Source organism: Rattus norvegicus, chromosome 20, assembly GCF_036323735.1.
Source record: "Rattus norvegicus strain BN/NHsdMcwi chromosome 20, GRCr8, whole genome shotgun sequence".
NCBI lineage: Eukaryota > Metazoa > Chordata > Mammalia > Rodentia > Muridae > Rattus > Rattus norvegicus.
In genome coordinates, this window is record NC_086038.1 from 6,097,178 (window position 1) to 6,121,960 (window position 24,783).

General features: G+C 56.2%; 1 protein-coding gene across 12 annotated transcripts in view; it reads left to right on the forward strand.

Annotated features, from left to right (window-relative positions):
• Positions 1–21,698, forward strand: part of Anks1a (ankyrin repeat and sterile alpha motif domain containing 1A) — a 153,455-nt gene extending 131,757 nt beyond the window's left edge. For 4 of the 12 annotated variants that reach the window (XM_006256193.5, XM_006256195.5, XM_063279125.1 and 1 more), the window contains 12 exons: positions 3,790–3,896; positions 9,695–9,793; positions 10,603–10,755; positions 10,833–10,940; positions 11,949–12,113; positions 13,130–13,255; positions 13,552–13,623; positions 13,922–14,008; positions 16,469–16,606; positions 17,429–17,599; positions 17,862–17,960; positions 18,339–21,694. In XM_006256193.5, coding sequence (XP_006256255.1) covers positions 3,790–3,896; positions 9,695–9,793; positions 10,603–10,755; positions 10,833–10,940; positions 11,949–12,113; positions 13,130–13,255; positions 13,552–13,623; positions 13,922–14,008; positions 16,469–16,606; positions 17,429–17,599; positions 17,862–17,960; positions 18,339–18,458 — 1,445 coding nt within the window. In that variant the 3' untranslated portion in view covers positions 18,459–21,694. Of the gene's footprint in view, positions 1–3,789; positions 3,897–9,694; positions 9,794–10,602; positions 10,756–10,832; positions 10,941–11,948; positions 12,114–13,129; positions 13,256–13,551; positions 13,624–13,921; positions 14,009–15,709; positions 16,003–16,468; positions 16,607–17,428; positions 17,600–17,861; positions 17,961–18,338 lie in introns of those variants that run through there. The other 8 variants (XM_063279124.1, XM_063279127.1, XM_006256196.5 and 5 more) reach the window with 6 other exon arrangements.
• The last annotated feature ends 3,085 nt before the right edge of the window (positions 21,699–24,783 follow it).

Sequence of the window (24,783 nt, forward strand, 5' to 3'; positions counted from 1 at the left end):
TTCCGTACCTCCCTCAGCATTAGACCAGCAGGCCCCCTGTGGCCCTGCTAAGGGGCCTAACAAGGGAGGGCACCATGTGCAGTGGAGGAGGGAACTGTGGGCTTCGCTGGGCAGAGCCTGGGCCCTGGAGACACACTGCCCAGTTCTAGATGTAGACTTCAGGGTAAGTCATCTCGTCCCACCCGAGAGCCAGGTTCCCACCAGCCGGCACCTGTGACTCAAGAGTGAAAGGAGCCCTGTGTCCACAGGGGCCCTGCCCCTTTCTGTCTGTGGTGCTAAGGAGCTCCAAGAACAGAGCATCCGCTCCTGGCTTGGCTCCCTCCGCGTTCAGCCCCACTTCCTGGTCCTTCCTTCCCACGGCCCCACTTCTGGGTCCTAGCTGAGGGACTGAGCTCAGGCTGTCCTTGCCGGTATGGGACGTCTGCTGGAGGTGACAGAGATGGCTTTCCCAGCTGGGAACCCTGGATGCCTCTCCAGACCGCGGTTTCTACCGTGCTGGCGTGCACACGTGTTTCCAAGGGTCGGGCGTCTGTAGAGTAGTGTAGGCCACTTTCAAAGCTGGGACCAAGAGCTTTAAGCTTTCTTGTGGCCACCTGCTTTACTATCCCTTGTATAAGGACCATGAGCCCAAGCCCGAGCCACCATCGGGTGTCAAGAGGCCAGATTCAGCAGAGCTCTGCCTCTGGATCTAGTCAGGCCTCCCGGGAAGAGCCTTGCCCTTGATGTGTGTTCGGCTTCTTGCCCTTCCCCCCGGCCCTCCCATGGGAGTAGCAAGAGGGCTTCTCTGTTCTGCTGTGCTGGGCTGGGCTGTGCTAACCCCAGCACCTGGTCTTTTCTTGTGCACACGCTCACTTTGCTGCCATCTTGTACACCACAGCACAGGGACCCCCAGGACAGCAAAGCCGTGTACCATGCTGTGTAGGGAGCCCCAGGGGACGGAGAGGCTGGCCCAGGCCAAAGCAGAATCATTGTACATTTTCAGTACTCAGTGTCAGAGTGTACCAGGGGTCACCTGTCAGAGAGGGTCCAGGAGGAAACTCCTAGACTCTGGCATAGCCTCCAGCACCCTCTGCTCAGAAAGACTAGCTTTGCACAGGGTCCTCTCCTCAAAGTCAGGACGGCAGCACTGAGTCCCAAGGACCCCCAGAATGTCTACACTGGAGCTAGATACCCAAGTCCCCAAAGACAGGTGTCACAATGGCCCCGTACCTCTACCAGCAACCAGACTCCATCACACTGAGGACTCTGGATTCTCTAACAAAGGTCTACATTGTCGGGAGGTAGCCTGGCTTTCCTGCGCTTCACCCAAGTCACTGTTGAGCACCTCCTGAGCGCATCCTCCTGGAGCCCAGACCCCTGACAGCTTCCCTGTATGCGACCTATTAAGTGCAGGCACCTCCCGCATATTTATGGGGTGACGTGTGGTTCTTGTATACCTCTGACCTTTGCTGTCCCTCTCTGGCTGGACTTGCAGTTGATCAGGTCTCCCCTTGGCTCTCCCTTGCCGAGCATCCTGCTCTAGGTGCTTCTCCCCTGGGCTTCGTGTCCTCATCTACGGAGCATCAGGTGCAATAGACCTGTCTCGCTATCTTTGCGCTAATAGGACTGTGCTTCCTAAAGAGGCCAGCAGGGTCACCTAACTGCGGGCTGTGGTGCCCCTTGGTCCCTTCCCCTGGCTCTCAAAACTACCAGCCCAAGTTACAGACACAGTTTGTCTGTGCCCTGTATGAGGTTCCCAGCCCCGAGCTGGAGATGCTGCTGCTGTCCCCTTAGTGCCTGTGCCTTCATCTCCAGCATCACTCCCAGGAAACCTGTCATCTCGCTCTGCCTCCCCCTCAGCGCCTGCAGCTTCTGCTCCGGTGTCCGATCCCTGATGTATTCTCCTGAGTGTGGAAGGGGGAAGGGTGGGAGGGGACGAGGGGGAGGGCCAGACACGAGAGTGAGCAAGGACAGCGGAGCCGGCAGCCAGCGGTGTGGAGCCCCAGAGCCTTTAGACAAAGCCTTCCGCCGCGGCTCTGTCAGCGCGCATCTCCCGGCAGCAGACTGGACCACAGCTGTCCAGCCCTGGGATTACAAGCAGGAATGAATCAGCAGCCGGGGCTGCGTGAGCTCACGAGCATTCAAGAGCCTGCCGTGTAGGTTCCTGGAGCCGACTTCCCATTCAAGGGCAAGTCCGGGAGACCCCCCAGACTTGGCATTCTGGGGCTCTGCCACAGCCCGCATCCAGAGACTACCGGGTCACCGCCCACCGTCTGTGCTGCGGAGGACCAGAGAGGAGCAGAGACTGCCACAGTTGGTCAGCAGGGTCCCTAAGACAAGCAAGTTGGCATTGCCCTGCTGTGAAGGGCAGAGACAGCCAGTGACGGCTGGATGACTTTCATCGTGCCAAAGAAGAGCTCCTGGAGGTGGTGTCTCTGTAGCTGGTTCTTCTGCCTCCCACCTTGCTCCCCTCTCGTCCCCCCCTTCCTCACCCCCTCTTACCTGTTCCTGCTACAAGAACTAAAGAAGTCAGGTGGATGTGAAGGCATCCGACTGAACCCGTGAGGGCTGCCAGGAGGGACAGAACGTTTGCCCTCCCAGCGCTGCCTCAGTCCCGCCCTGACCGAGCATAGAGAGAGGACGTTCAGTTCCTGTGCATCTGTAAAGATCTCGAGAGCAGGGACCCTGGGAAAAAAGCTGTGTGTGTGTCACTCAGCCGGAGAGATCCACACTGTGACTAGACACTGCCGGAGCTCCCGATGACAAGTGGCCCTTTCTTCCGTCTGCTTGGTTTTGTCTTCTTTGACCAAGAACTGAACAGCCTGACTGCCGTCCCCTAAGCAGGCAGGCAGGTCATAGGAGCCACTCCAGAAGACGAAGACGGGGAGCATGAACACCACGCTGCTGGAAACCAACCCAGGCCAGGAAGGCGGCACCCCGCTTGCCGTCGTCCTCCAGAGGCTGTAGGTGGGCCCCAGTCGGCCAGCCACACTGCCCGATAGAAGACCATGCCACTGACCCAGCTGAGCCGTACCTGAGCCTGGTTCCAACACTCCAGCCCACCTGTCCCACTCAGCCCCCCGCTGTCCTGAGCAGGGAGCACAAGGAGCTTGGGGCCATGGTCTGCTTATTCCGGGACTGCTGGGGGAAAACAAGTAAAAGCCCCTTCTGTCCCCCTGCCGTTCTGTGTGCTGCTTGTGTTGCATGTGCTGGGTCCCCATGACCGCGGCCGCTTCCTTCCCGGAGCCCTCGCTGTGTGCCTGTGTCCCTCAGCTGCATGAAGACTCGCGCTCTCTCCTGACTGGTCTATGCTGCAAGGTCGCAGAACTAGCCCCTCGCCACAGCCCCACAGCAGCTCCAGAAGTTGCATGGATGAGAGGAGCAGCCAGGCTGGTGGGCACTTAGGAGCTCTGGCGTCCCCCTCTAGTACCTGTGGGGAAGACTTTCTGCCACGCCTCTGTGTGGACGTTGATGAGCAGTTGACCCAGAGACCACTGGGGGTTGGCTCCCCCAACCCTGGGGCAAGATCGTGCATGTGCAGCCTCGGTCCCAGCCCCGACAGCTCCTGCTGTGGGGTGTGAGTGGGCAGCAGCCGCACGAGTTGGCTCTTGTCCAGCGTTAGGCAGCTCTGTCCCTGCCTGTACAGGGAAGAGAAGCCGGGCGCCCGCTCTCTGCTCTCTTGTACATAGTCTGGCTGCTTCATGGTAATGACTATGATGTGGCAGTGCCATCTGTCTTCCTCTGAGTGCCGCTGCTACCGCCTTAACGGGCTCTCCCTTTTCAAGCGTCTGCCGATTCCTCTCTCGTCAGGTTCTCGGACGCTGGAGCAGAGCGTCGGGGAGTGGCTGGAGTCGATCGGCCTGCAGCAGTATGAGAGCAAGCTGCTACTGAACGGCTTTGACGATGTCCGCTTCCTGGTAAGTGCGTCAGATGTGCTGGCCCAGGCTGGCGCTGCTTGTTGGAAGCTGGGCTCCCTGACTGAACTGGCGCACCCAGCTGGAGTTTGAAAGGGTGTATAATCCCTTACCCCAGGGGAGAGCCAACAGAGGGCCGTGGGCACCAGGAGGTCAGCTGGGCAGCTGATGCTCACTTCGCAGACGGCCCTGGCCACCAAAGGTTTCTTCCTGGAGGAAACCAGAGCCTCACGTGGGCCTGGCCCCAGAGCTGACCGGAGAGGGGCTGAGTATTGGTCTGGTTGCTTTTCCGAGGTTCATTCTGTACTCACAGGGAATACAAGGGGTCAAAGGAAAACCCAGGGCCAGCCCTGCTCTCTGAGGAGATGGGACTCAGCTTACACCCCGGGCTCAGAAGCCAGTGGTCCCACTGTCATCCGTCTCCAAGAAGCCCTGCCCAGCGTGTCCTAGTGAGCCAAGACATGTGCAGGAGCCGGCCATTCGATGTCACAGCAGTGGCTGTGACAGCTCACGTTCTTACTATGAGCTGGGTGCCAATCTCAGCACTTGATAATCTATGGCCTCTGTGGTTCCTCAGCACCCACCACGGGCTGTGTGCTGATGTCTGCTTGTTTCCCACATACAGGCAGAGGCTAAGTGGTTCGCTCAGGGTCACACTGCCGGTAATTGGCCGTGTGAAAATGTACACTTGGAAGGGACAAAGCAAGAGGTCCCTCTCTGAACACCGTCACTTATATGCTATGTATCTTGGTAAGCAAACAGACCCATCTGCCCAGTTCCGCCATTCTCTGAGAGGCCTATCCCCTCCTCTCCTAGTCCTAGGGGTTCAGACTGTTACCTTGAAGCAGAGCTCTCTTACTTGCGCCCATTCGCCCTGACCTCACGTGAGGAGCCGTGTTTAGAGCTGGCACAGAGTCCCAGTCTACCGTCCGCTCAGTGGGATGAGTGGGGTTTTTTCTGTCAGAATAGAGTTTGGTGTCTCGGGGAGGGGGTGGGGGGGATCCTGCTTGTGACTTGCAGGAAAGGCCCAATGGAGAGTGCTTTAACCAAGCCATCCTGTCCTGGGCAAGTCCTCAACAAGCTGCCCTCTCATGGCAAGGCTGGGGGCTGTTCTTTCTCAGATTTTAAAAATCTGCTGTTTTAAAATAGCAGTTTGTTTTTTCTTTCTGAAAATTAGGCTACTTGGGTGCTGACGGTTGCTGGAACCTTACTTCTGACTCACAGTGCTCTTTAGAGGAGGACCATGAACTAGGAAGGAGGAGGGCTCAGTTAGTGGGGAGGACAGCTTGCCCTTGCTCTGGGTTTTTGGGGTCTTTCCTTCTCAGTACCCTTTGCCATGCTGCCGCTGCCAGCAAGATATGCAGACGCTCCCTGCACTCCGGTCCTTCAGGGGCTAAGTCTGTGAATGGAATGATGGCGCAGCTCTGCTAAACTTGGAAAGGATTAACTTTCCAGTCCTTGAGCAGCCTCAGGACTCCCTGACCCAACCTGAGAGCCAGACCAGAGAGCAGCTAGATGACATTTGGGGCAAACATGCCCCTAGCCAGATGCCGATGAAAGGTGCAGAGCCTGTATGACCTTTTACCCTGGTGACCAGCAGCTGGTCCCTCCAGGGCTTCTGTAGTCCCTGAGCATCCACAGAGGTATCCACCAGGGGTGGGCAGAGCACACCTGAGTTTAGTATAATGTTGCTTTAGTCCTGGAGTGGCCTGAGTGATGGACACAGCATCCTAGGTAACTGTAAGTAAACTGCCAGGTGGCCTAAGGATACATTTTGGCAGGGACTAAAATACATTTTCCCACTCCTGAAACTCCCCATTACCTGGTCCTGGTGTAGATCATCCAGTTTGGTTCACAGTAGACAGGAAATGGTTCGCCTGGTTCTGAGATTCCCTGGAGATTTCTACTAGATACAAAGTAGCCCCGGTAAGCCCAGATCCAGGTATGCTGGGAACATCTGGAAACATGTTCCCAGACAAGGTGCTACTGTGGCGTTCCCTGTCGGTGTACTTGTGAGCATTGTGGAAGCTCTGTGTGTGGCTAAGGGAGCTTTACAGGACAGTCTGCCCTGATGTCTTTGGGGACAGAGGACCCAGTGCTCTGGCTGCCGTAATGTTCATATTTGCAATGGGTCCTGCGCCCACTGCTCTCAGGTTCACCTTCGGGGCCACACACAACACTTATGCTCTGTTGAAGTCTATAGTGGCCTCATGGGTTCTCTGTTGTCTGGGTTCAGTGCTCTTACTCCTGATCATCCCAATTGTGATGGATTTGGGCAAGCAAACCTTGTAGCTTAAACTTCTCCCGTACCGTTTTGCCTGTAGGCAGAGAGAACAGGCGAGGTCAGGGCTGTGAGGGCTAGGCTACCATGAGCTCCCTCTGCTAATGGGGCTAATGGGAGGCCCAGCCCTAGCACCAGGAAACCCAGCACTAGCAAGGGAGTGCGGCCGTCCTGCCAGCCAGCAGCCCTACCAACTGCCTCATGGCCCATTCATCGTCACCACAAACCATGACCACAGGAAATGGGCTTTGTGGGGACTAAGGAGCAAATGCCAGTGCAGGAGATTGGTGACGGCTGGCACACCTGTAACTTGAAGCACGCTGTGTCATTCTCCAACAGCCTCCTGGAAGTGTTGGTGGCAGAATTGGATGGCCTGAGGCCAGAGGTTGTGACAGATGTGAAAAAGTCACGTGGTGAAAGAATTCCTAATGTGGGAATGTCCATGTGGGGCTGTTAAGGGGCACACAGGAATGAACACATGACCCCTGCTGTCGCTCTGTCCGTCGATGTGTAAGGAGTGCCAAGACATGTCCATGCTGTCTTCAGACACACCAGAAGAGGACATCAGATCCTGTGACAGATGGTTGTGAGCCACCATGTGGTTGCTGGGATTTGAACTCAGGACCTCTGGAAGAGCAGGCAGTGCTCTTAGCCACTGAGCCCTGTGTCTGTGCCCCTCCCCAGGCCTCTCAGCAAGGCAGCCGCAACCGGCTAACAGCTCAGGAACTAGGTCACTTGGGTAAGGGGCCTGGTTGCCTTAGTCTTTGTGAAATGGCTTTTATTCCATGGTGAAGGTATGTGAGCCTTTTAGATGGGCTTGACCCCAGACTCAGCTGACCTTGGGAACACTGATTACTGAGACCTGTGACACATACAGACTGAGACTGGTGCTGTTTGCAGTGGCAGTGGCAACCTCGTTCTCTGCTTAACACCTGCCTTCTACCATCCGGTCCTTGCCCACTGTTGATGGCCCAGCTGAGCCCCACCTCTCTGGAACCTCTCCATCCCCACCCAGATCCCCCCTCCCAGAACTACTAGACCACCAGTTGTTACAATGTTTTATTTAGAAAGTCTGAGTGTTCAGCTCATATAGTTCTGTGCAGTCAGCCCTCTGTGCAATAGCAACGGATTCAGCCATTGGTGTTTGAAGCAACACAATAACAATGCTGTGTAACAACTGTTGGCAGCCTTGCACCGCCCTGAGCTTTGAAAGTAATCTGGAGATGTAAACCAGTGGGGAAGAAGTGAGCTGAGTCCCGGCAGGGCCTGTTGGGGTAGCAAGATCCACGGATCCATATAAACGCTGTCTCCTTCCGGAGGGATCTGACTCCTGCAAGCTCACACAGTCAAGGTCCCAGGGAGAAGAAGGGTACAGCAGCAACAATTCCTATCATGCCCTTCGTCTGTTTGTTTCCACTCACCTTTCTCAGAGCTTTACAGTTCCTGACCCTGGACCTGGGTCTTGATTAACAAGAGAACCAGTCTGGTGTTGGAGCTGGTAGGAGTGACAGTGGGCGTGTGGGAAGTGACTGCTTCCAGAAGTTCATGTCGCTTCAGCTCAGGTCCTTGCTTCGGTGTCTGCAGAAGGGCAGTCTGGGTAGGCGGCCCCCTCTCTGCCTTACCCACCAGCAGACTCTAGCTCCAGCCAGAAGAGGTGGCAGTGTCTGGGCTTTTGTGTGGTAGGCAGGGATACACTCTGCGGGCCAGGAAAAGCAGAGCCACCAAACTCTCTTAAGCTTAGGCTGGTGGTGTCCTCTGTAGGATATTTGTCCCACACCCAGGACAGTGGGGCCACCAGGTCGTGGTCAGTATCACTGACCCAAGCTACTTCACATGTCTAAGTACCAAGTAGGGACAAAATACCCACCTTTCTAGAAAGAATCCAGAAAGAGGCCCAGAAGCAGCTGCTCCAGACCTACAGGTGTAATTCCAGGTTGGTAGGAAAGACGCGCACTGAAGAAACAGACAGCTTCTGCCTACAAGGGAGGAAAACTGGTTGGAGGACATCACTACATACAGAAGAAAATTTCAGTGCTTAAAGAATAACTCTAGAAGGGGTTCCCAAGCCTGACACACCAAGACGCCCATGGGATCTGAGCGCTTTCAGAAGTAAAAAGAAGGGTCTGACAGAGAACAGAGCTAAGATGGACGTCAGAAGTAGCTGGAAGGGCAGTTTCCAGATCAGCTGCAGAATCAGTGTGGTGATCTCTCGACATCACCCAGAAGCTGGCCCTGGCTTTGTGCATGGTGGGCAGGGATATGTCCTGCAGGTGCTGAGCTAGCCTGCCCACAGAGAAAGGTCTATTTCCTCACTGGAGAGAACACAGAAAGTCAAGCGGGGAGAGAGTAACCAAGAAAGGTTTTGTGTATGCTCGACATGCAGAACATGGAGCAGGGACCCCCGCCTAAGCAAAATAAGAAGGCGGGAACCTTGTCTGGGACGCGAAGCTCTCATTCCGCTGAGAGTGGTGTCATTGACACAGCCGCCATGGGCTGGCTACTGCTCACAAAAGCCCCTGCCAACGTGGGGAGCCCGCGCTGAGGAGACATGCCCATACCCTTTAAGCAAGTGGTGCCCTTCTGCAGCTCTGGCCTAGCAGGCATGATACCTGGGGTTCTGGTAGCGCCATCTGTGTGTAATCTGGCCCAGCGTGGGGTTACACACCTGAAACCCCCTCATAGGGAGGGGAAGAGAAAGATCAGACTTCACGATGAACCTAGACTACATGAAATGTGCTCTCACAACTGGACATGAGGACGCACACCTTTGATCCCAGCACTTGGGAGGCAGAGGCAGGAGGATCTCTTGAGTTCTGGGTCAGAACTATATGCAGTGAGAGAAACCTGTCCCAAAAAAGAAAACAAACAAAAAAACTACAAACGCTTCTCATGGTTGTTACAGCGAGCCGGCCTCGTGGGCTGCGGGTGTGAAGTCAGTCAGTCAGCCCACCTTGTAGGCCGCAGGCGGAGTCACACTGCTGGCTTCAGATCTGGGCTCTGCTACTCCACATATAAGTTCTGGAAAATTCTAATGGTGACCAAGTTTAACAGAGATGCTAACGTTGTCGTGATTGTGAGGTGAGATAGCTCACACCAACGCACTTGGGAAGCAGGCATGTGGCCTGCCGATGTCTGCTCTGTCCCTGTCAGACTCAGGTTCTGCAGCTTCTCTACCCTTTGGCTGCTCTGTTCAGGTAGCGGAGAGGCAGTGAGAAAGCTGAATAAAGCTTAGTGTGGACCCTCCCTCCTGCAGTAAGCCCTGTCCCCATTGTCCTGTCTGATTCCTGTCAGCATCTGTCCCCCAGGCTGACTAAGCGGTATCTGTGGGGAGCAGAGCGCCATGCGCTCCGGGGATAAGCAGGTTTGCGACAGCTTCCACTGGCTGCTACCCAGGGGTCTGGTGTTCTGCCTTTTCTTAGTGGCCGTGGTGGAGAAACATTTGGTATGGCATGGCGGCTGGCTGACCTGACTGGACGCCAGGCCTCGGTGTAGGAATGATCTGACATCCTCTTTACCTCAGGGGTCTAATGTGATGGAAGACCAGGACCTGAGGGAGATTGGCATCAGTGACCCCCAGCACCGGCGGAAGCTGCTGCAGGCTGCACGCTCCTTGCCCAAGGTGACTACTCCAGGCCTTGGCCCTCTTGACCCCCTAGACCAGAGGTTCTCAACCTGTGGGTTACGACCCCTTTAGGGTCACAGGAGTCACATATCAGATATCCTGCATGTTAGAAATTTACATTACAGTTCACAACAGTAGTAAAGTTACAGTTATGAAGTAGCAGCAAAAATAATTTTAGGACTGGGGGTCACCACCATCTGAGGAACTGTATTAAAGGGGCGCAGCAGTAGGAAGGACGAGGATCCCTAGGCTAGACCCAGAGCAGGAAAGGAGTGTGGCTCTAAGGCATGCAGATCTCATCCCACGCCTTCCCTCATAAGAGCCCAGCAGGGCTCAGGGCCCTTGGAGAGTAGCAAGGCTCCAGCACAGTGAGTGCCTTGTCTGGACCCCTGAGGAGGTTCAGGGGTCCTCTTGGCACAGAGCCTAGTTCCATCGGGGCCTGTCACAAGCCCCCTTTGGAGTCTCTTGACTCATTAGAATCCAGGCTAGCTTATCTTGACCCCAGAGAGGCCTGAGAGGACCATTCTCTGAGGCCGCAGCCTCCACCCTTGACTGTCACTGCCATGGCCAGCATGCCCCTTGGTCCTTTCATCAGAGCTCAGGAAGTGACTCCTGGAGTTCACGGAGCAGCATCCCCACCCTTCCTCTCCATCTTCCTTGCCTACGAGCCCCTCCTCCCCACACCCAGCAGCCCCTACATCCCAGAACAGCGATGGGCTGTGCCAAGGGAGGGCTTCGGTAGCCCTTGGTCCCCAGGTTCCTGCTCTGTGACTCAGGGACACCGTTCCTGCCTCCTCACGCCACAGGTGAAGGCCCTTGGCTATGATGGGGTCAGCCCCGCCTCAGTGCCCTCCTGGCTGGACTCGCTGGGGCTGCAGGACTATATCCACTCTTTCCTGTCCAGTGGCTACAGCTCCATCGACACCGTGAAGAACCTCTGGGAGCTAGAGCTCGTCAATGTGAGTGCATGGGGCAGGCTGGGGCCGAGGGGGCGGAAGGTCCCCACACCACTGACTGCCCCTCTGCTCCTCTGCAGGTCCTGAAGGTCCACCTGCTGGGCCACCGCAAACGCATTATCGCCTCGCTTGCCGACAGGCCCTATGAGGAGCCGCCCCAGAAGCCTCCGAGGTTTTCCCAGCTAAGAGTGAGTTCAGGGAGCTTTGTGTGTTAGTCCTGGTAACAGCATGACTCTTGGGATAGCACACAACCGTCCCTGCCCCTCGCCCGCTGGGCTCACGTGCAAGAGAGTAATTTCTGCCCTTTTTGAAGGTGACAGCCTCTTGCTTGTACCCAAAATCCTTCAGGTGCCTGCTGACGAAGGACCACTGGGACTATTAGGAAGGAAGTTAGCGTAACCAGTTCCAGGCGAGGGCCACATCTAGGGCTTAGACTCTGCCCTCTACCTACTTGCTGAAGAGACCCTTCCGATGCTCGCTCCAGTGTGCCTGAGGCAGTGCTGGGAATCCCTGGACAGACAGACAGACAGACAGACAGACAGACAGACAGACAGACAGCAGGCTCTCCCTAGTGCCTGCCTCTGAACTACAAATCCTGGAGCAGAAGCAGTTACAGGCCTGGGTCAGCTGGGGCTTCCTCAGACCAGCCAGTCCCTGACAGCCCCTCAGGGCTGCTGATTGGGAACCCCTCAACTGTGACTGATGGGCCAACCCGCAGCTCTGTGCTGGGCAGCAGCCTCAGGAAGCAGCTGCTTTCACACGTGAGGAAGCTGAGACAGGCCAGGGCTGGAGCCACATAAGGCACCTCAGTTCTCAGGGCCATGAAGACCGGCTTCCTGCTGGAGGAGTCCGCTCCTCTGAGGCTGTTCCTGAGAGAGGGCTCTGCTTTGCTGATGGGGCGGATAGTTTCACTTGTGGTGAATGTGGGAGGGGCCCCTACTCTTTCCTCTCCACTGCATAGCCTTGTACAGGCTTCTGCAGGGTGGGCTGCTGGGCCTTCTTGGCCCCTGGGAGGTTTGGCTCTTCCTCGGAACAGGCAAGGCCTAGCTGCCTCTGTCCACATGCGGGCTTTGGCCGGATGATGCCACTGTATGCTGCTCCTTGCTGCTCACCTCTTAGCGCCCTGCCTCCGTGCCACCCTTGGCAGTCTGATGCCTCCAGCCTGGGAATTTCAACACCAGTTTCTTTCCCAACAGTGCCAGGATTTAATCTCCCAGACATCATCCCCGCTCAGCCAGAATGATTCCTGTACAGGGCGGTCGGCAGACCTGCTGCTGCCCTCGGTAGACACAAGCAGAAGGCGGCATGACAGCCTGCATGACCCCGGGACCACCTCTCGAGCAGAACACTTCCGGGTCCAGGTAACAGGAGAGGCAGAGTCTACAGGGGCCATCGGTGTCAGGAGGCAGTGCCACCTGCTGTCTTTACCTCTACCCAGAGCAAGGTGAGGCCTTGGGCCTCCAGAAGCCTTGAGAAGAGCCTCCTCGTAAAGCTTCCATATCTCTCCATCAGACCTGGGGCTCTCCTGGGGCGTGGTCTACCCCTGCAGGCCCTTGCCCATCCCCATAGCAGTCCCATTCTGACCCATCTCCATCCCCAGAATGTCTTCCTCTGCAGCTCTCAGCTCCTTTTCCTCCTGGCCCACCCAGCCCACAGACCCACAGACCAGCACCATGTGTTCTCTAGCTTACAAGCAGAGCTAGGCTCTCCCTGCTTCTCTGTGCCTCCCCGGGACAGTATGGGCTCGGCCGTACCCTCCATACCCCAGTCCGGCCTGTCTGACCTCCCGCCTTGCCAAGCTCTGCCTCTGCTCCTTGCTGCAAGCAGCCATCTAGACCGCAGAGTGGTCCATGTCCCTTCCCTTCTGGGGGAGCTGATGCCTCACTCCCCCCTGCTCTAACACCCTGCACACATTCCAGGTCACAAGGTGTCTCCCCGGTCCCTCCTTCTCGAAGCACGGCTGGCTGTGAATCTTACTCACACAGTGCTCAGTCGTTCAGTTCTCACACACAGTAGAGGCAGAAGCCATTTTCTGAGCCTGCGTCTCCACCCTAACCACCCCGGCTCCTAGGCAAGGCTCTGTTTAGAGGGCATCCATTGCCCAGGGCTTGGCTCCATGGCCTCAGTCTAAGTTCTGTGAGCTGATTGGTCCCCGTGGATGCATTCCCCACACGGCCTGCCTGGACATGCTCCTGTCTCAGACATCCAAGCTCTTCCTGGCTGTGATGCCCTCTCAGGGCCTAGGCACACTTAGGGCACCTCCCGCGACCCCAGCGCTGCTCAGACTCCAGTTTGCCCTGACCTTGCCGAGGCCACGGCTTCCCCACTCATCGGGTCCACTGGAGCCAGAGAGTCAGTCCCACTGTGTGCTCTGCAGGAGGAGCCCAGCGAGAGCAAGCTGACCCTCCGTCCGCCCAGCCTGGCTGCCCCCTACGCCCCTGTACAAAGCTGGCAGCACCGGCCGGAAAAGCTCATCTTCGAATCCTGTGGTTATGAGGCCAATGTGAGTTGCTCCTGCCCTCCCAAGATGGCCAGCCTCCCTCCCTGCCCCCTCTTACCTGGGCCCTTGAACTGTTCGAACTGTTAGCAAGGCTGGACCCAAGACCCAGAGGACAGCCTTTGCTGTACTAGGCGAGGGACACTAGCCGGATAACGAATCGGGGAGGGGGGAGCTTTCTGTGGGGGCAGGAGAATGAGATCCGAAAACTAAAGCCGGTAATAGCCGGATGGCCCATTAGCCAGGCCATCCCACACAGCAGCACGAGTGTCCCTAAGCCCACCCTCCGCCCATCCCCACAGTACCTGGGCTCCATGCTGATCAAGGATCTGCGCGGGACCGAGTCCACCCAAGATGCCTGTGCCAAAATGCGGGTAAGGGGGCTGGCGTGATGGTCCAGCGGTTAGCAGAGGACCTGGGTTCGGTTCTCAGCACCCACATGACAGCTCACAGCCATCCATAACTCTGGTTCCGGAGGATCCATACCCTCTGTTTGCCTCCACGGAGGCCAGGCAGGCGCATGACATGCGCAGACAAAGCAGCCACACACACAGCATGAGGACGAGAAGGGAGTTGTGGGTAGGTGGGAGGCGTTGACCAGAACAGCAAGCAAGGGGACGCCCGCTATGACCGCCTGGGCCCCACCCCTCAGCCCACCCCGTGTTTCTACAGAAGTCGACGGAGCACATGAAGAAGATTCCCACCATCATCCTGTCCATCACATACAAGGGTGTCAAGTTCATGGACGCCTCCAACAAGGTATGCTGCTCCGAGGACTCTGTGTCCCCTCTCACTGACAAGACGGCTGAGACAACAACCTAACAGTTCAGGAGGGCCAGCCCGTGCACACTTGCCTCTGTGGTTCAGGGCCTGTTCACCTCCTGGTGCTCAGGAAGCAGCAGAGGGAGGGCAGGAACAACTCTCTGGGATATCTTAGAATGGCACCATCACTGGGTGCTTTCTTAACTATAGTATTCTGCTGCTGGCCCCAAATGGCTCGTGACCATCTAATAACGCAAACGCAGTCCCCCTTGAAGCATCCGCAGAGCCCTTACAATCTCACACTTAACAAAAGTACAAGTTCAGAGTTTCTTCTGGGATTCAAAGCAAATGCATTTTTACCCAGGATCTCACTGTATAGACCAGGCTGGCTTCAAACTCAGATCTCCCTGCCTCTGCCTCCAGGTGCTGGGATTAAAAGCTACCATGCCCAGCTTCAAAGCAAACTGATAATTGTGACCCCTGTAAAACTCAGGTGTTAACTGGCTGGTCTCCCGAGGACTTGGGTTCAGTTTTTAGAATTCGCGTGGTGGCACGAAACCTGCCTGTGACTCCACTTCCAGGGACATCTAATGCCCTCTTCTGGCCTGTGTGCCACACATGTGGTGTATGGACGTACATACAGGGAAAACTTCCATACACCTAAAATAGATATTTTATTTTATAAATAAATCAATATCGGAAACTAAATTACACGCTCCCAAGATTAGTACAGAATAAACAGTTTCACTCTAAAATAAAAGAAAAAATAAAAAAGGAAGAAATAAAATAGCAAGATCAGACCAGAGCAAACCAGAATCCAACAAGGCGACAGTGCCCACAGTGTGTCTGGCCCCTGGGCATGTGGTGCGGTCCTGGGAGCGCCAGTGGATGTGGGAGGCCCTGCTTTCGGCTCTTGCCTGTCTGCTCCCAGCCCCCAGCCTCTCCTGGAAAGCACCCATGTCCCTGGTGCCGTCTCTGTGCTCCTGTACCCTCACCTTCCCAGCCTCACAGCTCCCCTTGCAGACCCCCACGCTGCCTGGCCCTAGGTCTCCCTCTGAACCCGGAGTGCAGGCCTCCGCGGTCCGCATCATTTTCACTCTGCACAGCAGCAAGACTAGCGCCACAAAGGTGACCCCAAGGTCTGCCACCCACTAAAGGAGCAGCAGGGCCCTCCTGGGCCACGGCTGTGGCAGGCTTCGAGTACTTGGATGGTTACGCATGGTCAAGCGGATCCCGGAGATACACGTTTCTAGGTGACCATGACAAGCAGACTGGAGCCGGCTCTTCTCTGCCTGGTGCCAGAACTGTCTCCAGAGTCATCATCCTGTTCCCCCAGTGCACTTGACTCTCCTTCATAGTGCCCCACTGTCTTCAGACACCCTGTCCTCCCGGGGCCGGCTTCATCGGGTTCTCATGACCCAACTACTTGTTTTCCACACCTTTGTCCCTTTGTTACCGTTCCCTCTTACACGTCTGTGTCCCCGCTGCCTCCTCTGCCTGGGTCCAGGCGTCTGTCATCCTCACCCTCGGCTTCTCAGTCCAGGGGCAGGCGGGGTGTAAAGTTCCTTGTCGCACCATGAGTGGCTCAGTCCCCAGTAGACAGCCTCTCCCTGTCTGAGCTTCCTCCAGAATTTCCCACCAAGCTCTGCGGCAGCATCCTGGTCTTTCTCTAGCCCACATTTCCGAATTCCTCCACAGACGCCTTTACAAAGGTGTGAGAACCACGTGGTCGGATTAGCTACCGCAGAGGCTCCACTTCTGTGACATCTTCCGGTCGCCGTGACCACACCCTGAGAACCAGAGCACAAAGGGTCTGGCTTATAGTCCTCTAAGTCACAGAGGGGGAGCACAGCACAGGTCAGAGGAAGCCTGCTTGTGGCGGACAGGAAACAGTGAGGGAGACCAGGATCATTCTCAGTGATCTACTTCCTCTGCCTGTGCCCCACCTCCTACACTTTCCAGCACCTTCCAAAATACCAGCATGAGAACAAGTATTCAGTCCATGAGTCTTTGGAGCACTTCCTGTCCAAAGGGCAGCGGTGGGTGGGTGGAGCCCATCTCACTGTGGGGTTGCTGGAGTTCACCCCTCCTGTCTGCCAGTCCCAGCCCCTCACTGCTCAGGTCCTTGTCCTGGAACCCGACTTCCTCTCTTCCTTGGTACTGGTCTTACGGTTTCCTTCACTGACAGACAGACCGCCTGCGATCCACCTCCTGAGAGCCATCTCCCGCCCTCCCGTGAGGGCAGATGGAGCTTGTGTCTGCCTGGAGACATTTTGCTACCTGTTGGCCATGGTCAGGGGTGAGGCCCTGTGCCTAAATGAGCCAGCTTAGACACGGTCCTTAGTCCCATTGAGGAAAAAGTGGGGTCTGTCTGGAGTTCCCAGGCCGGTTTAAAAAAAGGGGTGTGGGGCATGCCCTGAGGAAAGCAGGATCTCCAGAACACACCTTCCCTGGCAGAATGTCATCGCCGAGCATGAGATCCGGAACATTTCCTGCGCCGCGCAGGACCCGGAGGACCTCTGTACCTTTGCCTACATCACCAAGGACCTGCAGACCAGCCACCACTACTGCCATGTTTTCAGCACCGTGGATGTGGTGAGTGGCCCTGTGACAGGTGCAGGCTCTGGCCGACGGTGGCGGCTTAGCCCAGCAACATCCACAGAAGCACCCTGGGCCCAGGGGTTACCTGGTGGCCTAGCTATGCATTCCTGGGTGGCACAGGTCCCGTCTCCCCTTGGCTACTTGTTAACCCACTGTTCCCAGATCCCCAGGCTGCTGTTAGCTATACACTCTGGCCTCGACCCTCCTTGCCCCTTCTCACCCAGAAGGGTGAGGGACACTCACCAATGTCCAGCTCTCTGGGGCTTCCTCCACACAGAAGTCCTTCAGCCCTGGCCTGTGGCATCAGATGTCCGGTTTTGCCTCTGGCAGCTAGCTCCATGGTCTAGAAACTCTGCCTCTCCTTTCCCTATCTGGGGCTGAAGATCACATGGGTTAGCTAACACAGCTGTCCCCCTGTGGCTCACGCGGGCACACATGTTCCTAGTGCACCGTGCTGCATACATTATGGGCAGATGAGCTTGGGTTACATTCTGCATGTTATCCATCCCCAGTCACTAGGTTCTCTACCTTGGAAAGGTTAGAGCTCACAAGCCAGCCAGAGAGAGACTCGGAGAGAGCATAGTCCCCAGGGCTGTGCTGCGGGTGCTCCCTCTTGATAGATGCAGTCCGCCGGGATTGCACTGTCCTGGTGCTTGGAACAGAGTCATCCCTAAAGAAACACTGCTCTGCTAGAATTCCTCACTGACCACTTTGAAACAAATCTGTCTTTTCAAAAACCCTGAGTTTCCTGCTCCCTGTGAGGAGGGCGGGTCTGCAGGAAGCTGCACTGATAGCTGGCACTCTGCTTCTCCCCAGAACCTGACCTACGAGATCATCCTGACCCTGGGGCAGGCATTTGAGGTGGCCTATCAGCTGGCCCTGCAGGCCCAGAAATCCAGGACCATGGCGGCCTCTGCAGCTTCAATGATTGAGACAAAATCTTCCAAACCGGTGCCTAAGCCTCGGGTCGGCATGAGGAAGTCTGCAGTACGTGCCCCTGCCGCCGCCAAGGCACCCTAGGGCTCGGGTGGAGCTGGGCACATCCAGTGTCTTCTCGCTCTTTGGCAGCTTCCCCAGGAAAACAGCCGCTTCCTTTAGCTCCCTCCACCCTGGGTTCCTCTGGCAGGAGAGGGCAGTGTCTTCCCTATCAGGCCCAACCCAGGGCATGGTCATCACGGGGCTGCTGCACACGGCTGCAGCAAGCACCCAGTGACATCCCTGTGTCTGTCTGCTTTGCTCTGCGTCCCAGGTGCCGGTGCCCCCCGATTCTCGCTGTTGTCACTGTCATACCTGCACCACCCACCGTCCTTCCTACCTACCGCTGCCGTCTGTTAGTCCTGGAGCCAAGGTCTTTCCGCCTCTCGCTGTCTTGTGTGTCAGGCTCCCTCAAGTGCCCGTGAGCTGTCTCATACCCTGGCCTCATGCTCTGCCTGCTCCTTTCCTCCTGGAGATGCCCTCCGTGTGTCTTTGTCTTTGTCCTGTGTCCTCTGCGAAGGTCTGGCATGAGTGCTGTGGTCTTGCCCCAGGCTGAGCTCCTCTGCCCCGCCAGAGGGACCCTTCCTGCCCACTGTGACCATACTAAGGCATGGGGCATAAATCTAGTGGGGCGAGGTCCCCAAAGAGCGGCTGAGATTGTCCATGGGGATGCTGGTCCCTTAGAAGCTTCACAGAGGGGCAGGTATGCCGTCCTGTCCTGACCCTCCCTCCCTCTCTCCTTGTTTGGCAGCTGGAACCTCCCGATTCTGACCAAGAGGCCCCGTCCCACGCTAGTGTTTCCTGGATCGTGGACCCAAAGCCAGACTCGAAGCGGAGCCTCAGCACCAAGTATGAGACCACTATCTTCTAACGCTGCTCTCTCCGCCGCCCCACTGTGCCTTTGCCACCCAGTCTTCTGCTCTCAGCTCTCCTTCCAGCTGCAGCCACCCAGGCCCCACCTCCCTGGGACCTGCCCTCCTGGCAGCAGCCCCTGCCTCCACCACCCAACACTGTGAATCCTCCCCTTGGGCTGAGGACAGCTGGAGGCTGACTTGTCTTTGACAGGGGGCCTCGTAGGCAGCAGAGTGGGGCTGAGGCCCCCAAAGCCTCTGGGACAGGCACCGTGAGGTGAGGTAGTCTTCCAGCAAACCACAGGAGCTCCCTCTGAGCTTGCTCTCCTCGCCTGGGTCACAGCTGGATGCCAAGAGCTACCAGTTGTCACCTTTCCTGACCCAACCACCACTGTGACCGCTCAGTGCCGGGATGCCCTACACACAGCTGCTCTCAGGTGCTGGTTTCTCTCCTGGTCAGTGGGTGATCTGGCTGCACCGGGGACAGACTTCTGTCAGGGGGAAGGGTGGTGCCAGCCACGCCCCTGTGCACTGGCTGGCTCTGATACCTCGGGCTGTGATCCTCCGAACTACAGGTTCCCAAGGGACCCGTGTGTGTGCTTGGCCCCTTTCTGTGCTGTGGGCCTGGTTCCGGAATCCAGCTCACTGAGGGGTGCCCTGCACACAAGTGCGCCTTCTCCTCAGAGTGGAGCTGTCCTTGGACAGGGCAGAGCTGAGCCACTTCTGTGGTGTCGGGGAGCGTCCTCATACTTCCTCTGGTGGTGGGGTCTGAGACAGCCGTCGCCCAGCCATCCCGGCACCTGCCTAGGAGCTAGCCCAGTGGAGCAGAGTCTCGGAGAAGCCTCACGTGCCCTGATGTGGAAAGATCAGTGTAGATGGCAGGAGACAGAAGAGATTCCTGAGGCCGTGGTGCGGGCAGCGTAGTGTCAGTCAGCACCCAGGCCGTACGCCAGGGCCGGCCCTCCGGCTGCCTGCCTTTCCTCGTGCCTTTCTGAGCAGATGGGCCAGAAGCAGTGGTGGGCTGTAGGCTGCAGAGGGCTCGGGAGGCAGGGACCTTTGTCTGCGCTGTGTCCCTTTCCGTGTCCTCCACATTGCGCAGGCTCCTTGGTTAACTCTCTCCTCCCCTACTGTTTGCTTCTGCCAAGCTGAGCCACTGAGGAGCCGCACTGTGCTGCAGAAACGTGGGGAGCACAGGCTCCTGCCCCCAGCACCGAGAGCCTCATCTGCAGCTCTGAAGACCCAGGCCCAGCCCTGCTGTGGGACCTCCTATCACCTGCTTGGCCTGGGCCTGCCCCAACCTGCAGTGCCCTGCCCTGGAGGCAGCGAAGACCAAGGAGACCGGAACTCTGGATGGCCCAGGAAGCAGCCGGTCCAGGACATGTGTTTTTAATAGGAGAAGTAATCCTTTTTATACATTTCTAACACCTGGCTCCGGCCTCTCGGTAAAGCTGCCAATCTTTATACAAGACAGGAACTGAGGAGGGCGGGCGGGCGCTCAGCCTGGCTAGAGCCATGAGGACACACCTGTGGGCAACTTGGGGCAGAGTCGAGCTTCACTGTCTAGCGAGGTGATGACGTAGACGTTCATGGGGTTCCCAGTGGGGACGAGCAAGCAGTTCGTGGTGCAGGGGACACCTTCGTACTCACTCGCCTGTCTGTGTTAGCACTGCCGGAGGCGGCTGTCCCCATGCTGCTGCCGGGTCGGAGCCATGTCAGAAGGGAGAAGTGGCTTTGTTTAGGGCATTAATGGGAGTGTCAGTTAAGACTGTTGTGCCCTCTGTGGCAGGCTGGGCACATCTGTTCCAGATGTGGGGAAGGCTAGTCGGGTCACAGTCTTATTTTCCCCGAGCTGTGGTCGGTCCTGAGGTCAAGCTGACGTTGCTTCAACTCTTCTGCTAGCTCGCTTTGCTTTTTAAAGTCACTTGGGTGCTGGTCCTCCTCCTGGGCTTAAGGAGCAGCGAGGGGCAGGCTGCTGGGGTTGGGGACCACCCCGGCCACTCACCAGCTTTCCCAGAGTAGGGAGCAAAAAAAGAAAGATGGGGGGAGGGGCCTGGCCCATGGGTACGTGAGGAGGCTTCAGGCCTCCCTGGCAGGTACTCACTCTGGTCCAAAGGACCAGAGGCTTGAACAGCGGCTGGGCGCTGCAATTCTGGGCCTGTGCGGGGAGCATCCCTGGGTGCCTTTACCTGTGGCTGGTCAGAGTGGGAAGCAGGGGCGTCCCCCCCCACCCCCGCCACTAGACCCGTGGGCCGTCTGCTGCTAGGCACTGGCGGTAGTGTTTCCCTTCCTGCCTCGCACTCTCAGCCCTGGAAAGCAGCCCTCGGCTCCCACCTCTCAGGAACCCAGAGACACCCTTAGGTTCCTAGATCAGTTATGTTCAACCCCTTCCCTGTGCCAGAGGTGAGCTCAGCGGGCTGTGTGGTGGGCACCAAGCCCAGGGGACACTGTAGACACTACGATGGGCACTCAGACTCATTGCCGTAGGGTCACAGGCAGGCGCCTCCCCCTCTCGACGCTGCTGTCTTATTCAGGGTTTTCTACCACGGAGTCCCGGCTTGTCTGCCCTGCGTCTCTTTCAAGACTGGTTTCTGGACACTCAAGAGATTCCTCCTTTCCTCCTCCTCGGGTGGGTCTCTCCTTTTCAGGACAGGTGCCAAACGGAAGGGCCTGCCTTTGGCCCTTGTGTGAATCATGCCTTGCGACAACCAAGGCTGTGCCTGAACTGTGAAGGGGCCATTCTGATGGGAGTAGCAAGATGTGCCCAATCCCCTCACAGCAGCGGCTACAGGCTCCCTGGCCTGCCTCTTGTCTAGCCGGCTGCCCTGCGTCCCAACGGGGTACTTTGGACTCTGCCTCTGAGGTTGCCCACTTGGGGGTTCTGAGAAGCCTTGGTTTTGAGCGCTTGGAACACACGGCTGCAATCAAGACGGTTCACAGTTAGCTTGTGAGGTCCCCGGACCTGCACTGCAGGTCACGGAAGTTACTGCCCATGGCGGACAGTGGGACTGGACTGTAAGAAAGATGTTATTTAATCTGTTTCCATATTTTGATACTTGAATTCCCCTTTTGTTTTACTGTACATAAAATTGTTAGTCTGTCCAATTTTGTTTGAATTATAAACACCTTGTGGTACCAAACGTAACCAATCTGTGCATCGGTGTAGACTGACCTCACTGCAGAGTGCGCACGCCCTGGGCTTCCAGCTCGGTTTCTTACGTAGCTGTGACCCAGCTAATAAAGGAGGGTAGAAACCGGTCGTAGCTCTGGAGTCTCTGAATTGGACGCTTCCTCGCCGGCACTGAGCGTGGACACAGGCCAGATGTCGCTGCAGGTCAGGGACACACGTCCTCTGCTCGGCTTGGATGGCAGTTTGGGAATCCCCTGTCTAGCATCCTTCAGCAGGTAGATGCCAAGCTGGCCCTGGGACGGTCAACCATGTTGGAAGCAGGGACCTCAAGACTGAACTGAGAAGGGATGTGTGGCCACAGATGGGTCTTCATACCGTGTGCCTGGCTCACCCACAGGTGGCCACTGAGCACCTCTGTCACAGCATGGGGCTTAAGCTGAGAGAACTGCTCCACCCCAGTTGGCTAGGATAATCCTTCCACAGTGCATGTCTCCAGAGCTCCACCTCAGGGTCTTGCTGTGAGAAACCCTTCCAAGCATGCAGTGACACCCCAGGTCCGTTTCCACGTGCTCAGCCAAACATCCCTGCACTACCAAGTGTGACCATTCACGAAAGCAAGCAAGTGCAGTTAATGTCTGTGCCCCAAACAGGAGGCTGATGACAGCTGTCCCGAGCAAGCAGGACATCTGCTCCCCCTCTCTAGGACAGTTTAAACCTGGGACAGATTAACAGGGGAAACAGCAGTTAACTCAAAAAGCCAAGCGAAGGCCGTTCTAGATCAGCACCGGGGAAGAAGCAGCCTCAAAAGGCAAGGTGCTAATCTTGGCTCTGTTTTAGCTGAATACCATAGGAAGGAAGCCTGCCTACCTCTGCTGTAAGCTGCCCCAACAGCACAGGTCAGGCTCTCCATGAGGGACGGTCGAGTGCTCTCCCACCCCAGGCAGTGAAGAGCAGCTGTAACCCCCAGGACAGCTGAGGTGAAGGGAGGAACCTGGATTTCTGCCCTACTCAGCTGTAAGGATGCTGTATCTCCTTCTCTCGCAGAGCAGTGGTAAACAGCGACCGCTCACACAGGTTTAGCTAAGACTGATGAGTCCAGATCCCAGGAGGAGCAAGGATCCTCAGGCCTGTGGTGCGGCACCCATCTCTAGTCAGCTTTTAGGAGGGTGATGAATTGAGAGCAGCTTGGCAGAGGTGCAAGCCAGCCAGATTATCTGCTGGGACCGTTTCAAAAAGGGCAATCATTACTAAACAGACAAATGCCCGAATCCATGAACAAACCTTCAAACAGAGAAGGCCAAACGACACGGACCTGGTGGCACAGCTTGTCTCATAATCCTACACCTTAGAGAGCTGAGGCAGGAAGGTGTGCCGCCACCATTCGAGGCTACTCTGGGCTGTGTCATGAGTTTCCAGTCCATTTCTGTACTAAGGTGAGCCCCACCCCAAAAGAGATCATGTGGCGGGGAGGGAGAGGAATGAGTTGACAAGCCAGAATCCTACCTCAGTGAAAACAGTCGGTATTCTTCAGGAGTGAGCGAGAACCTGGGATATGGGGGGGGGGGGGGGGTAATGGAGAGACTCTGTCACTGGAAACTGTCCTCAAATAGGTGGTGAGAAAGTTAGCCAGACAGAAGCCTTGGCTCTCCAGGCACACAGGGAGGTCAGACACAGAAACAGAAGCATACTTAATGCAAAACTCTGGCTCTCAGCTCTTGCCTGTATAGACACAGCCGTCGACAGTGACAGATTTAAAGGGCAGCGCTGGGAGATAAAGCTTCTGTTACTTGAACTGGTAGATGATGAGTGTGGCAAGTTATATACAGACTCTATGTATGTACGCATGCATGCTTGCACACACACATGCATGCACACACATACATACATGCATACATACATACATACTACTATGGGAAAAGGAGATACTACAGATAAACCAAAGTGACGTACAACACATGCCGGGGTGCCAGGTGTACCTCATGCCTATAATCTAGCAACTTGGGAAGATCACAAATTTAGGGCTAGCCTAGGCAACACCAAGACCCCATCTCAAAAGCCAACTAATTCCAAGAGGGCAGAAAAAAAAAGAGAAAAATATGTTAAGTAGAAAACAGCAGGCCTACGTTCTAAAGCCAGTTCGTTAGCCGGGCATCTGCTGTTATGACAGATTACCCCAGGAAAGGAAAGATTTGGGTTTACACTTTTTTTTTTAAAGGAATTTCATTTTTATTTATGAATACACTGTAGCTGTCTTCAAACACACCAGAAGAGGGCATCCTGTTACAGATGGTTGTGAGCCACCATATGGTTGCTGGGAATTGAACTCGGGACCTTTGGAAGAGCAGTCAGTGCTCGTAACCACTGAGCCATCTCTCCAGCCCAGGTTTATACTTTCTTAGAAGCCCAGGCCACTGTCCCTCCTGTCTGCAGGCGCCATGCCTCCAGGGGGAAAAGCGTGTGGTGTGAACGACAGGGTCTCAGGGTCGCTTACTTTGGGGCAGCCAGGAAGCAAGAAAGGGCCAAGGAAAGGGGCTTACAGCAAGGTATGATGAGTTCTTTGCCTCCTACAATTGCAGGCTTCCCAACAAAGCCATCAAATTACAGATCCCCCCGGGGTAATTGTGACCTGGTCACCTCCGGATGCCTGGATCAAGTCAACACAAGAACCTGTTGGGAAATGCTTCTTATTCAACCACAATAATGTTAAGTGTGAGTTGTTTGCAATTACCGATTAAACGATCGGTGAGCCAGGCGTGGTAGTACACCCCCTGTGACCCCAGCACGAGGGAGGTAGAACAGGAGGATCTGGGGTGTAAAGCCCTCTTCAGCTACACACCAAGTGCGGGGTAACCCCCTAATAAGTGAAACATAAAACAGCGGCATAAAACCCATGCGGCTTCGAAACATCAGAGGAAGGCGGAAGAGGAGGAGTAGAACATCCGCACAGTCGATCCTTAAGATGTGATCCAGATGGGCTGGAGCGATGGCTCGGTGGTTCAGAGCCCCGGCTGCTCCGTGCATAGACCCAGGTTCAGTTCCCAGCACCCACACGGCAGCTCACGGCTGTCTGTAAACTCCGGGTCCTGGGGCTCCAAGACTCTCTTGGACTCCTTGGGGACTACACACAGGGCACACTCACATGAGGCAAACACTCAAAATCTCTTCAGAGATAACGTGGTCTGGGGCTAGGAGCGCTGCTGGATGGAACGGCATCTGCC